Source organism: Pleurodeles waltl, chromosome 9 (genome assembly GCF_031143425.1).
Source record: "Pleurodeles waltl isolate 20211129_DDA chromosome 9, aPleWal1.hap1.20221129, whole genome shotgun sequence".
Lineage (NCBI taxonomy): Eukaryota > Metazoa > Chordata > Amphibia > Caudata > Salamandridae > Pleurodeles > Pleurodeles waltl.
The window spans coordinates 383,496,343-383,510,601 of NC_090448.1; the positions used below are offsets into that span (position 1 = coordinate 383,496,343).

The window sequence follows — 14,259 nt, forward strand, 5'->3', positions numbered from 1 at the left end:
TGCAGCCATGGTATGTAGCCAGGTGCCCCAGCGTGATGGCAGTGATATCCCTTGGGCTGTGTTGTGCTGTAGGTAGGGGGTCCCCAAGAGCTGTCAGTGGTTAAGCCACGAGATATAGATCTCCCATGCCAGGGGCCACAGGGCTGGGATGGCTCTGACACGGAGTGAAAATCCCAAGCTGGGGTAAAGTTTAGGCTTCTGTTTAGCTCCACGCCTACACCTACATAGGCAGTATACGGCAGCACCCACATAGGCCAGATGTACATTGGGGGGCTGAAGGCAGGGGTCGCTAGCAGCTGTGGGGTAGCATGTCTGCAGCAAGGGGGTCAAACACTGCACTGTTGGGAACTCGGGCGAGTGTAAGATCCGCCAGTAAGCTGCACCAGAATCTGCTTGCAGCACACCCCCCACGTGGTTAGACACTAAAGGCAGACTTCTAGGGCACTGTTGTACACCTCCTCAGGCAGGGCCACAATTCAGGGCATGTATGTATCGAGAAACTATAGGACTGGTGGGCAGGATGTCATCACTCCACCCGGAGCCTGCACAGGAGAGGAGCAAGCGGCAGAGACTACGTCAGGGCCTGGCAGTGGACCTCTCATCACCACGTGTGCTTCCCCAATGTGGCGAAAGCAGCGCTCACCTCTTCATGCGGGAGGTACCCAGGTCTCCAGGGCCCCAGACCACTACAGTGCACTGTCAATGGGGCTCCAGTTGGCGTTACTAGTGTCCCAGTGGGCCACTTCCAGCCCAAGGTGGCCCTGGGATTCAGGCCTCGGCTTCCATCTTGAAACCACAGCAACTTGCACTGTGGTGCTGCAAGACTGCTTTCGTGGCTTGTGGACGATCCACCCCCAGGGCTCACCTCTCCGGGGGCACCAACACCACAGCACCGCTCCAGCAGGGTAGAGTCCCCTGAGGCATTGCCAGCAGTGCTTTCTCCTGCTACAGGCAGCAGAGCTCTATTCGTGAGCTGTTAACAGGTCACCTTCTTGACCGCGCCCCCATGGTGAATTCTTTAATTATAATATAGGCTCTGCCCTCTCCACCATAGTCTGGGATACATTTAAAGCTTTCATCTGTAAGGTTCTGCGCAGTTTGCCATCTACCAAGAATAGATCAGAGAAGGTGGAATGTATAGCCCTGGAACAGGAAACTGAGGCATTGGAGGTCTCTTTGCAGGTGAAAAATTCCCTCCAGGACAGGGACCAGGCACGGAAGGGGTTAGAGGACGCTCAGATAAATTTTAAAATCAAGCTGGAAAAGAAGTGTGGGGAAAAGTGGCAGGACAAGAGTATGAATCTCTTTGAATATGGGGAGAGATCAGGAGCACTACCAGCCTGGGAAGCGAGATCAGAGAGGTCCAGGAATAATATCAATGAGTTAATTATCAATTTGCAGGGGCACGCCTCTAAAAAGGCAGGGGAGATACAGGAACATCTGGTGTCCCTTTTCTCAGCACTATACACAGAGGAGGTCGCTCTGAATTTGGATAGTCTTAGAGGATAGCTGGGGGGCGGAGATCTCATGGGGCTCACGCAGATGGGAAAGGAGTCCCTTGAAGCACCAATCACCAAGGCTAAAATCAGGGAGCACTTGAATCGTGTTAAGAACGAGAAGACGGCAAGGCCAGATGCAATCTGCCCGGAGCTTTATGAGATACTGAAGGAGGTCGTAGTAACGATTTGGGAGAAATTGTTCTACTTCATTTATTTGTAGAATGCCCAGATTCTGCAGTCATGAGGGAAGCCACTTTAGCGCTGATATTGAAACCCGCTAAAGATCCTAAGAAGGCGGATTCGCATCAGCCAATCTCCCTCCCACATGCTGATTATAAGGTTTTTTCTAGCATCCTGCCAGGTAGGCTGGCCAAGTTAACCCTTCAACTAATTCATCCTGACCAAAAGGGATTTGTTCGTAAGCGCCAGATCCATGTGCTTACTCAGCAGCTAATCAGCTGCATCGATTTGACCACCACTTCTTTGATCCCACTTGCAGTCGCTACAATTGATGCCGTCAAAGCTTTTGATTGAGTTTGATGGGTGAATTTATAGGAGGTCTTGGTAGTGGTAGATTTCAGCCCACGTTTCATTTTGACTCTCCAAAGACTGTACGCGAACTCGTCAGCTCGAAGTGTATTTAATGGGGTCCTAACAAAGAGTTTCTGGATTTCTTGGGGCATGAAGCAGGAGTGCCCTCTCTCCCCCCACCTGTTTGATATTTATACAAACCATTTAGTCAGTTACTTAGAAGGGACTATCAGGTGATCACCTTTTCCTTGAAGCAATTTACGAGTAAGATAGCACTTTACACTGACAACCTTATAATATATACATCTGACCGTGTTAAAACTATTCCAAGGGTAGGAAAGTTAGCGGAGGAGTTTGGGACATTGTCAGGGTACTCAGTAAATACAGCAAGTCAAATATTATGTGCTGGAATATTGCCAACTGGGAAAGCGAGGTGACTGAGTTCAAATATTTGGGCATCACTATAGTTCATTCACTGAGGGTGATCCCAGCTCATAATTTAGGGAGGGTGGCTAAGTAGGTCAATTTACTTCCACTGATGATATATGACAGGATGAACCTGATTAAAATGTCCACCTATCCTAAACTGATGTACCTTTTTAAATGTGTACCACTTATGTTTCCTAAAAAAGATATAGAAAAATACAGGGAAAAATAACAAGCTTTATTTGGGCTAGTGGTGGAGCCATCCTCCTATGGAAATAATTGAAGAGGAGGTTAAAAAAGGGGGACTGGTGCTACTAGACTTAAATCTTTATTGTGTGACTTTCCAGTTTAAGAACTATAGGATGGTTCTCCGGACACAGGTGGTTCAACTTGGGGTGGGATTTTATCAGAAATTACTTTGGGATTGGGATCCACAGGTTTCTTACGTAAATTTGGGGCCCCAAAATTCTTCAAAAAGGTCGGTGTGAAAGTTTAAAAAACTGCACTCAGCCTTTGGTACAGAGTGAGGAAGATTCTGGGTATCACCTACTATTCCGATTTTTCCCCGGTTTGGGATTCCACGGGTACCCCAGAGTGTTTGTTGGGTGGGTTGAGTCACGGTTTGAGGAAGGGCAGGATAACAAACTGAGGGTGCAAGGGCTTTTATCTTGGGAAGCACTTAATGTGAAGACCAGCAGATCCCTTTCTAGATTCAAACATTTGCAGCTCTGGTCTTGGTATGCAAATGCCAACCAGGAGATTGGCTGTTTTTGGGAGGTTAAATCACTCCTTTCAAGCTGTGCGGCCTGTTAGCAAAGAGGTATCCTTATGGTACTGGAAGCTCGTGGATGCTGAAGATAAAACCCTGGGGGTACCATATGGGGTGCGGGAGGGGGTGATCCCAGAGCCTGCGTTCTCACACTTGTGGCAAGTATCTCTGGATTTGTTGTACTCCACAGTTAAGCCAGACAACTTAAAAAGGAATCACTTTTTTTACCATCAATATAATATACAGGACCCCACAAAAGATAGTGAGATTTGTACAGACTGTGACCCCAAGATGCAAACAATGCGGTCATCCTGAAGCAAATGATGAGCATATGTTTGCCACCTGCCCCACTATTAGTGGAATTGGAACACTGAGAGTAAGATTATAGATTCAATTCTGGGAGTTAAACTTAAGCTGAGTCCTGTGCTGGTAGTATTGGGAGTAGATACTGTGTCACTCAGCCTCCTGGGGAGGTCTCAAAGGAGTTTGCTGTTTTATCTAGTGTTCCTGGTCAGAATGGAGATATGTAAACACTGGTTAGATCTGGCAGCTCCCTTCTCGGAGGACTGGCTTAAGGCCTTGCATTGGACTTGTAGGATGGACCTAGGAAGTACTTCTGGTAAGGCAGATGCTGTATGGGCTGACTTCCTGAAGTGGTGCAACTTGTTGGAACCGGGAGCTGAGCAGTCCCATAACTTTACCTTGAGATTGCAGCAGCTTTGGTGATCTGAGGACAAAAAAAAGATGTCTGAGCATTCCCTCAACTGTGAGGAGCTTGGCAACCCACCCTAGAGGTGTGGCTACCTGGGGGCAACACGCCCACAGGAAAACCAGTTTGGCCACTGGTCTCCCCTCGCAGGACCTGTCTCTAGCCTGTTACCTGAACAAAGGAAAGCCTCTCAGAGGGTTAGAGCTATTTGACCACCAAAAGAGGTTTCCCCATTTGAAGCTTGGGTTTTGTACGAACACCCTAAGAGGCTTACTGCTAAGGGGAGGCAACACCTCACCCTTTCCTGGGCTGTTATTGTTCCTAAACCTGGGAGTCAGTCACACTACTCCCTAGGTGGGCAGAAAGCTGTCTGTTGGCCAGTGGCCATGTGAGGCCACAGGTTGGCAACTTATTACAAGTTGCATTACTTTACTAGTGACAATAAATTTGACCTGGACATCAGGATGGGTTTAATGCCATGATTAATTTTATACCTTACAGTAAGTACCCAGTTAGGTAGTCCCATTCAGAAGTTAGCCGTGCTGGGGCACCAGTCGATAACCCTGTATTAGTCAATGGGGCTACTAACTTTTCCACAGCAAAATTACCATTTTGGGAAGTGTTGCTGCTGATGAAAAATATATGTCTCACTTGATAATATACAGCTTTCTGCCATAGCGCTTTATAGGCCTTCCGTAAGGGAGACTTACATATACTGTTAAGGGAAGGATTTGCTTTGCTATTGGTTTGAATTGCAAGGTCGAACTGGCAGTGTATACACTGCCCTTCCAGTCTGCAGTGTTAGGCTGGGGAAACTTGTACTTTATTGCACACAGGTTGGCCCAATCAGTGCTGCAGCCCGGGGTGAGTACCCTGCATACATGCTGTTGGTACCCTGGGTACCATATACTAGGGACTTATAAGTAAGTCAGTACCTGCCAATTGGGTATAGCCAATTCGACATACATTTTGAAAGGGGTTAGAACACTGGCACAGAGATCTGTTAGTAGGCCTCAGTGCACTCTCGGAGTCAAAAATACCAGCAGCATCGCTCCAAAAATGTTGGGGTCAACACGCAAAAAGAGGCATTTCCTTATATAAGGGAAATCAAAGGTAAAAACAGGCCCACCTGACCATAAAACAGGCCCACAAACTGCTAAAAAACAGCCCACAAACTGATCTCTCAGGCAAGTCCATTGGCACTGCCTGACTGTCCTGTAGGCGGGTCTGACACTGATAAGGGGGTGTAGATTTAGGAATACTTTCTTACTTTGTTTGCATCTCAATGTTATTAGGGTTAGTCGCTTGTTTTGTTATACTATGTATGGCGTCAACTGGTCTTTAAAAACAACACCATCCCACACCACCCGTTTAGTTTCCAATTGCAACAAGAACTCAGTAGCTTGGAAAAAACATTTTGCGAAGGAGATTTGGGAGTTCTTCATGTATTTAAGGAACAGTTTGCATTTTTGTCACCAGCATCAGATTGTACACAGATCCATATGCCCTGTGTAATATCACACTGACGTCAGCGAAGAAATTGAATCACTTAAAAAAGTAAAATGTTGATCTCCCCTCTGAACGACCAGGATCAGCTTTCCAACCACTATGATGATGTCATGGAAGCTACATAATCCCTCTATTAAGTGCCATCTTCACACATAGAGAGGACATCTGGTGACTGCTGCAAGCTTGTGTTAGCTTTTTAAATGGATTCTTGAAAAAACTTGCAATTTATATTTTTTATATCCTCTAGAAAAATACAACCGTACATTAAACATGGAACTGCTCATTCATCTACCCGTCAGACTCTCAACATTAGGTGCTTATTCAATAGTCAGTGCTACAGTTAAGCGTAATCCCAATTTTGTCTACTGTACAGTGTACAAAATTTACAAAGACATGTATTTAAAGTCAAAATATCAAGAACTTACAATACCAAAATAAACAAGCATTGTCTAAGCCACAACTTTGGGTTATTTCACCAGAGGAAATTATTTTTAATGATTGGCGAGTTTGTATCTGTGGACATTGCAGCAAAGAGGCAACCCAAGACCTCCTTTACAACCGCAAGAGAGGAGGCTCTGCTTAAAACATTCTTGAATTTCAAGTGCTACGGTCCTCTAGCTGTCCGTTTCCTGCCTGAGAGACAACATGGTCTTTCCCTTCATTCCGTGCTTTATGGTAGTGTCCCTTCAAATACAGACAATCACCCTGATTCCACAACCATTTCACTCATCATTGTTACCAGGACAAACAAATATCTAAGACTTGAGCAATGAACCCCTGGCACCAGGAGAGACCATTGCCTTGGACACTGGGTGGGGTCATTGTTCACTTTAGGTGTTGGGTTCTTCGTGACTCACATTTTTGGGACTATTTCTGTAGTTTCTCCACCACCCCCTTCAACTCAACACACACTGAGTTACCACCTTTTACCCTAAAGACGACTAAAGCCCTAGGTAAATCACACATGTTATAACAATATTGATGTAATAAGGACTTTTGTCTGGTATCATTGCCACACTGACTGGAAATTCATAAGCAAAGCCCATAGCAAGGATGTTGGATCTGAGAGTTGGAATAGGTTATACAGAACAACATTTCACTTTACATATCTATAATAAGTGCCTAGCTAGGAAGAACAGTAAGATTCCAAGCATCATACATTAGAAAGAGAAGCAAAAAAATACCTTTTTCTATAATCTGAGTGGTCTGTGACTTTGCACCATGATTTAATTTGCACATTCCTGTGCCTGTGCGCCAAACAGAGATGTTTTAAGGCATGAACAAAATGGGCAGTTGCCCAGGGCCCCCTGGAAAAATTGCCTTTTTCTCAGTTTCTTTCGCTATCTCAGTTATTGATTTCTCTGTCAGACCGTCCGCCTCTTCCTCTCGCTCTGCCTCACTCTCTGTCTCTAACCAGTGCCGTTTTAAGTTTTTTTTCGCCACAGTACTAAACATTTTCAGCTGCTTTTTGTGTGAAAGTTTAAATATAGTATTGTTTGGCATCATGCAAGCTTGAAGTATCATAAAATAGGTAATAAAATTCCAACTTGGTTTGAGCAGGGTGCCGCAAAATATGTACTGCCCAGGGTCCCAAAAATCCTTATGATGGCACTGCTCCAAAATGTGACGTATGCTCCTAAATGTGCTTTTAGGCAGAGATGTCTCCATGCTAATACTGATGCTGCACCAATTATGATTTTACATCAAATTGTGATTTTCCACCTAAATGTGTCTTTGTGTCAAAAGTGTTTCCAAGATCTCTTGACTTTGCACCAAACGTGATTTTGCAACTAAATGAGTTTTGTTCTCCTCCTACTGATGTTGAGACAATGGTGATTTCGTATCCAAAGTTTGCATTTAGGTGTTTTTCTTCCTAAATGTGATTTGGTGCACCTAAATGCAATTTTGCACCTAAATGTGGTCCTTCTTACTTTTCACAATGGGCAATTGTTTACCTAAACATGATTGTTCACAAATGATTGTGATGCATATGCCTAAACATTTCAAATACTCCTGCTGATGTTGCACTAAGGGTGAGTTGGCACCTTAATATGTTGTCAGTCAAATATTAGGTCACACCAATGCACATCACTAACACCTGCGACATGACATCTTACAACACTGGAGTGATTATATTCCTCATGGTCTATCCAAAACTATAATCAAACAACATAAGCATTGAACACGGACAGCCAATGTGGAAATAATCATTGGCATACAAGGGTCTCAGACCCGGTCCCATTAAACTGGCTTCCTCTTTTTTTCGAAGGACACCCTATTGGAGTAATATACTATGATATGTGCTCTTTGTATTTGTATTGAACATTTCTCTATCTCATTAAACACAAAAAAACGCGAGGAAAAAAAAAACTTACTGTGTCAGGTTTCCATAACCAGAAAATTGAGCTACAAATCAACCTATGTAAAAACTGAAGGGTCATGATGCAAATTCGGAACATCAATCTCTGTGTCTTCATCACTTTGTTAATACCCTGAAGGCCCTTAAAGCTTCTAGAGTTGGCAGGGATGCTAACAATGATGCCTACCAGCTCTACTCTGACACCACTAGTTTGCCCTCCTTCACTTTCTACATCACCCAATTATCAGCACATGCCCCTCAGGTAATTAAACCAGACAGCATAATAGCATAAATCTAGATAGTTCGGAGCACAATTCTGATCACAACTACTGCTACAGTCACAGACCGAAATACTTTCAAGGATCATAGCTCAGCCCTGTCTGTAACTACCCCAGCCATCAATACAACCTCCCTCTGTCAACCACCCTCGCCCAGTCCATGCACATCAAAATCACAGAACACAAACTAACTCTCCTAGAAGGACCTGACCACCCACAGGCACGACTCACATGGGAGGCATGATAACATGCCTCGTATTTCATAATAGACACTTAACACTGAATAAAGCAGAAATCTCATGTTGCTCCTAAAAATGAACAGCTTACATCAAACTGAAGTTATATCACTTGCAAGAAATGATATAAAGCCTGCAAACCACACTCTCCACTACTCTGCCACAGCATTCTCCTCTCAGGGACTGCTCTTCACTGCACCTCGTTCAACAGACCCTCTCCTCACATGCTCAACATACACACCAGACCCAAAGCTTCAGACCATTGCATTGCTCCACTTATGTAAATGTGAGGCTAGATGTAGTGTATGTACACTTGCCAGGGATTGGACCACTTCCTTCAAATATAATACCAAACAAGAACATCACATACTATGCTTTGTGAACTACAACACCAGGTATGTGGTTTATTGCATCATACGTCAATGCAAGATCATCTATGTGGATAGCACCATCAGGCCACTCAAAGAGAGGATACAGGAACACATTAGAGCTATTAGAACTCAACGCAAATTACCCTGTGACTGGACACTATAATACACACCATCCGGGCTCTGAGTTTATTAACAATAGTTTTCATGGCATAGCGATGGCTGACACTGGACCGAGAGGGGGTGGCCAAACCATATTACTGAGAAAAATGGAAACTAAATGGATTATCAGTCTACAAGCTGTGGAGAATGGTTTGAATATTAATAGAGAACTGCATGTTTTCCTAACGGATTAATTCTGCACTGTCAACATGTGGATTTCACACCTTAATGGTTTGATCAAACAGGGATATACACACTCACTATTTTGTTTTGATTCAGTGTTATTCCATCATGTGTTTTTTTTTTACCTCAGACCACCAACAATCTGAAACCCCTGTTCTGCTTTTTCTGTATTATTCTTACATCACTTGTTTATATATATATTTAAATTGAAAACTATAGATAAGATTAGTATTAGTCACCACAACTAACTGTTGCATTGTTTAATTTGTGAAAAATCTGAAGTACACTGTTCCAAAATCTTATGGATTGACCTGGGGAACCACTGGTCTCAGGAGCAAGAGCCCTCAAGCATCACAATGGATGACTAGTATCATCATCGGGAATTGCTCCACACCAAGCTGGCGCTGCAATGCCTGGCGGGCACCCCTGCCGGGGGGCTCTGAACCATATTTATTTAAGCGTGCAAGTTGTTCTGCAGTCAGAGGTACTAATATTCAAGCACCAAAGCAAAAAGAGAGGTCAAATATATATAATTAAAATTGGTTATTCATCTTCCAATAGACATCATAATTTTAATCATAATTTTAATCAGTAAAGCGGAGATGAAGACCAAGGTTAAAAACAAAGGATAAAAGTCATATATAGAGTGTAATGCTCATAAGACTTTCACGTAATACTAAGGACTTCAGGTTTTCGTAGAGCCCTTAGGGGCAGGTCAACATGTTTCGCGTCTATCGGTCCATCCGGATCCACTGACGCTTCATCAGGACCAAAAATGAATCACCTCTTCAAAAAATTACTAAAGATAGCCACCACTGGTGGGGTAGAAAAAACCATTAACTTACATTTAAGTAACCAGGATTGGAAGGGAGTGCCCAGCCAGGGCGCTCCCTGCAGACTGGGAGCCTGTGCAGGCTCTCTCCAGCCCAGCAATCTTGTTGCAGCGCATGTGTGTTTGGCCGGTCCAAGACGGCAGGCCAAACACACATGCACTGTGAAGGGGGAGTGCTGAGCACTCCCTCTCAGTGCACGTCACCCCTGTGGCCCTGCCTCTTTTAAAGAAAACGATAACAAACATAGTTTATTATTGTTTTCTTTAAAAGGATTTGCAGCTGGTGATCTCTCTGAAGCTGACTGGACGTTGCTGCCACCTAGCGGTTAAGACTTCATATGAAGGGAATTTATACTGAAAATGTTGTGCGGTGTCCCAACTGTACTTCGCGTGTCAATAACGCTTGCTTATAGAGAGGTATGATGAGTGTGAGGAAACATGTTCTATTACTGCTTATGCTGTACCTGATATGCATGTATGAGGAAATACTGTACATCTGTGTCGTGTGCTGGGCCTGCTAGTGTTAGGGATGTTTCAGCTACAACTGCGTGAGCTGTATCTGTTTAGGAAGGAAACAGAAAGGTGGGACTGGCTCTGATGCACCTGAGCTGTATGTTTTAAAGGGAAGCTTGCATTTCAGCTGCCATGTTGCACAGGGGTTAGATCTAATAGAAGCTTGCTCTGCTGTTTGTTCTGAACGGATATGGGAGTGAGATCTTGTATCACCCATGCTCTACCTGTTACAAAACTGTGAGATGAAAGAGCACTGCTTGCATCATAGATACCACATCTCAATATCAGGGAAGCTTGCACAGCTACAACCAATGCAGCATCTGTTCAGTGTATTAGTGAATAAACTTATACTGCCCAACTGTTACAGGTTGTGTGTGAGGGAAGCTTCCATCGTCTCTGCAGGAGATTTGATGGCTCTTTATTCAAGGGAGCCTGTACAGCTGCTGTATTGTCGTTGCAAAATATGTTGTATCCAATGCCTGAAATGGAAAAATAGAAGTGCAGGTACTCTGGACCAGAGTTCCTGCTTGTTTCTGAGAAGTGCCGGTACTCTCTAATTAAAAGTATTACATTTTTCCCAAGAAGTGCACATACTCTCCCTCTCAAAATACAAAAAGTGCCGGTAATCAGTACCAGACAATACCGGCACATTTATAGCACTGGTTGTATCAGGGAAGAATTCTTGTATTTCCACCACCCATGTTATCATATGTTGTGTGTTAGAGGGAAGACGACAGTACTTTCGCCTGGGCAATACCAGTTCTATGTTAATGGAAGTTTGCAGTGATGCTCCCATTACAAGGCGAAATTGCTTGTTCGAGGGACGATTGCAATAGTATCTCCCTTAATATAACATGCTGGAGCCTGCGCTGTACCTATTCTAAGTGAAGGAAGCTTGCTGTGACGCTGCCATTATAAGCGCATGTTGACTGCGTGTGGGAAGCTTGCAATTCAATCTCCCATGATATAATGTGTTGGAGCTAGTGTTGTGCCTGTTCTATGAGAAGAAAGCTTGCATTGCTTGTGCCCTTGCTGTTCATACTGGGAGGAGCGTGACCAAAGCTGGAATGTAGTGGGACAGATTGGAATCAAACCAGAAGTGCCACTTTCCATCACAAACAGAACCTTCTAGAGTGAATTACTTTATAGTGGTGCACACACTTAGATCTCCTAGCCAGGCTTCTCTTCTATCTTCTACAGGTTTTCGGGACCAAGCCATGCCTACCTCTGTTGATGGGTACTGTCGAATTTGCCAGCCATGTTTCCAGTAGGCTTGAATGCTGTTGTTGGAATAAACTGAAAGAAACAACATTTGAGTCAGTACAGGTAGCCCCCATGAACAATGTTTTGTGTCCTACCTAGGTAAACTTCATTGATATTACACGGTTACAACACATGTGAGTTATATCACACAGCTCAGAATTGTAGTTTAGCTGAGTCCACTGGAGGAATTGTTAAACTACTTGGCTAATTAGGCCCAGCTGCTGTGTGCCTACAAGGCAATGCATTCCCTAGAAGTACACCCAGACAAAGGCTCTGCATACATGAAATGATTGATAATGCCAGGAACCTTTCCTGTGCAGTTTATTTATGCCTGATTGACTGTGCTACCAAATATTGACCCCCGGAACATCGTGGTACAAGAATATCGAGGAGAGGTTATCGTGGGACAAAATATTGAAAAGTAAGTGCATATAGGGGAGCATAGATTTACTATTCCTTACTCCTCATCAACTTACCTTTAAGATGTATGTACCACGTAGGTACATATATATGGAGTTATGCGTATAAAAACTAGACTTTCGCACCTGTTATTGTGTTCAATATTTTGTTAGCAATATTGTGTTTCATCGATATCCTGGGGTTGATATTCAGGGTGCTTACACCTGAGTAGCTTACTAATGCCTGGGTAGACTATTAATTCCTGACCCTGTTGAGGAACACATTGTCTTCATGCCAAGGACTGTCATTACATAATTGGCAATGCTGTTTTGAATAGTTTTGCATGCTTGGACAGTGGAATAATGCAAAATAGTGGGATGCCTTCCAGGTAAACATGGTGATTCGCCTCCATGTAAAATTGATTGTTTGCCTCTAAAACATTACTTACACTCACTGACATACAGCCATACCTATGCTACCCGCAGTGACCAGAATACCCTACACCGTAAGGTCTCAGGTCATGATCCTCTGCTTGACACTGATGGTTGGAAGAGCCATGATATGCATGGTCCCTATACTAGGCATAGCGTCCGCATCCTGGACATTGCTGTTGCAAACATATTTTAGGTTTAGACATTTGTCCTTCGTACAATCTCACCTAGGGGCCACTGTAGAAATAAGAATAATGGGGTTTAAATGGCTCCACCAGTAGGGGCAGCAAAGAGCACATTATTGCAGCTGGGAGGCTGGTGAAGGTGAAGAGGCAGGTTGCGCTTTTTTTGGGGGGCATCAATAATTCTTGCACCAGTCCTTTCTCTACATAAATGGACAGACTACTGGGTCTTTCGGGGTAAACATATGGGAAAGCCTTGTTCAGCAGGCACTGCTTTACGTGACAAGAGCTATCAATTTTAACAGAGTAAATGTAAGAGGTGCGTTAACGGTAAAACCTACAATAGGAAACAGTGGTAGGTGGGATGCAGAAAGAGGGCAGATTGGGAGAAAGCAAGAAAAGCGGGGACAGAGACAGCCAGTGGCAACCAGGGGGTGTTGGGGCGAAGTGGTGGCTGGGAAGGTGGGGCTTGGTAGGAGGGGGAGGGAAACGACTGAAAAGAAAAGCTTACCTGTAGGGGAGACGTGTTAGTCTCCCCTCCGTCCTCTTCCTCTTCCTGTTCTCAGGCTCCCAGCCAATCACGATGCTGCTGTCACCAGCAACAGCAGCGTTGTGATTGGTCTGAGTGGCCTGCTTCCCCAGTCGCAAGGGGAGCCTGGGCATGTTCTCCAGTCGGCTGTGCAATACAGCCAGGTAGAGAAAATACAAAGGGAGCATGTCTTTTTGGTCAGGCCCAGCACGGTCGGCCAAACAGTCATGCACACTTTGTCTGCACACAGCCCTCCTCCACACCCCACCCAGCCCACCCCCGCCCCTTCTCCCAGGAAAAATAAAATTATAATAATATAACATTACTATTGTTTTATTTTTCATTTCCCTAAAATCCAATGCTCCTGTGCCTTAGCGGAGGAGCCGCCCCTGGAGACAGTGTCTCTGGCTTCATTAATCCATTTACAGCTACTCCCTGCCCGTTCAGCTCTCGCTTTCAGCTTTTTGCCTTCTCCCTTTGTGATGCTTTTTCATTTATCTCTTCCTCCGTTATTCCCATTTGTGTCTTTTGCTCGCAGTAAATGCTTGAGGCAGAAAAATAAGTGCTGGCCCTCAAAAAAAAGTGCCGGTGCTCAGCACAGGAAACAAGCACAAATTAAAGACTGCTTCACCGATGTTCTGTGCCATTACCTCTTTGTATCTCTCCAGCTCACAACTAGAAAAAGCTTCTACCTTGTGACCTGATCAGAAACAGCTTATTAAGCAGTGGAAATCAAAACTGGTCTCGCATATGGAGCACGAGGCAACAAAAACCTGCCTCTTTCCATAGTTGGTTTAAGTGAAATTTTAATAGCACTGGTAATATTCATGTAATTCTTGAATTTTAAATTACGTGAAATTAATGGAATTCCTCAAACTTTACATCATGCAATTTCACGTCATCTGACTAACTTGCAGGCTTGTGTGCGCAGATTATGTCTCATTGAGGGATATTGTGAGGTAAGACCAGCCCTTCTTCGTATCTCCTCAGATTCTTTTTTTACACCAAGTGGGAACGCATGTAAAAAAATATATATATATATGATACCGGCAATTAAACAACATTTTACTCTAAAGGTATA

The 14,259-nt window shown here is 44.1% G+C and overlaps 1 protein-coding gene across 1 annotated transcript in view; it reads right to left on the reverse strand.

Moving 5' to 3' along the window:
- MAP4K1 (mitogen-activated protein kinase kinase kinase kinase 1) overlaps window positions 1-14,259 on the reverse strand; it is a 539,453-nt gene that overhangs the window by 29,095 nt on the left and 496,099 nt on the right. The window contains exon 30 of the mRNA XM_069206994.1: window positions 11,600-11,670. Coding sequence (XP_069063095.1) covers window positions 11,600-11,670 — 71 coding nt within the window. The remainder of the gene's footprint in view (window positions 1-11,599; window positions 11,671-14,259) is intronic.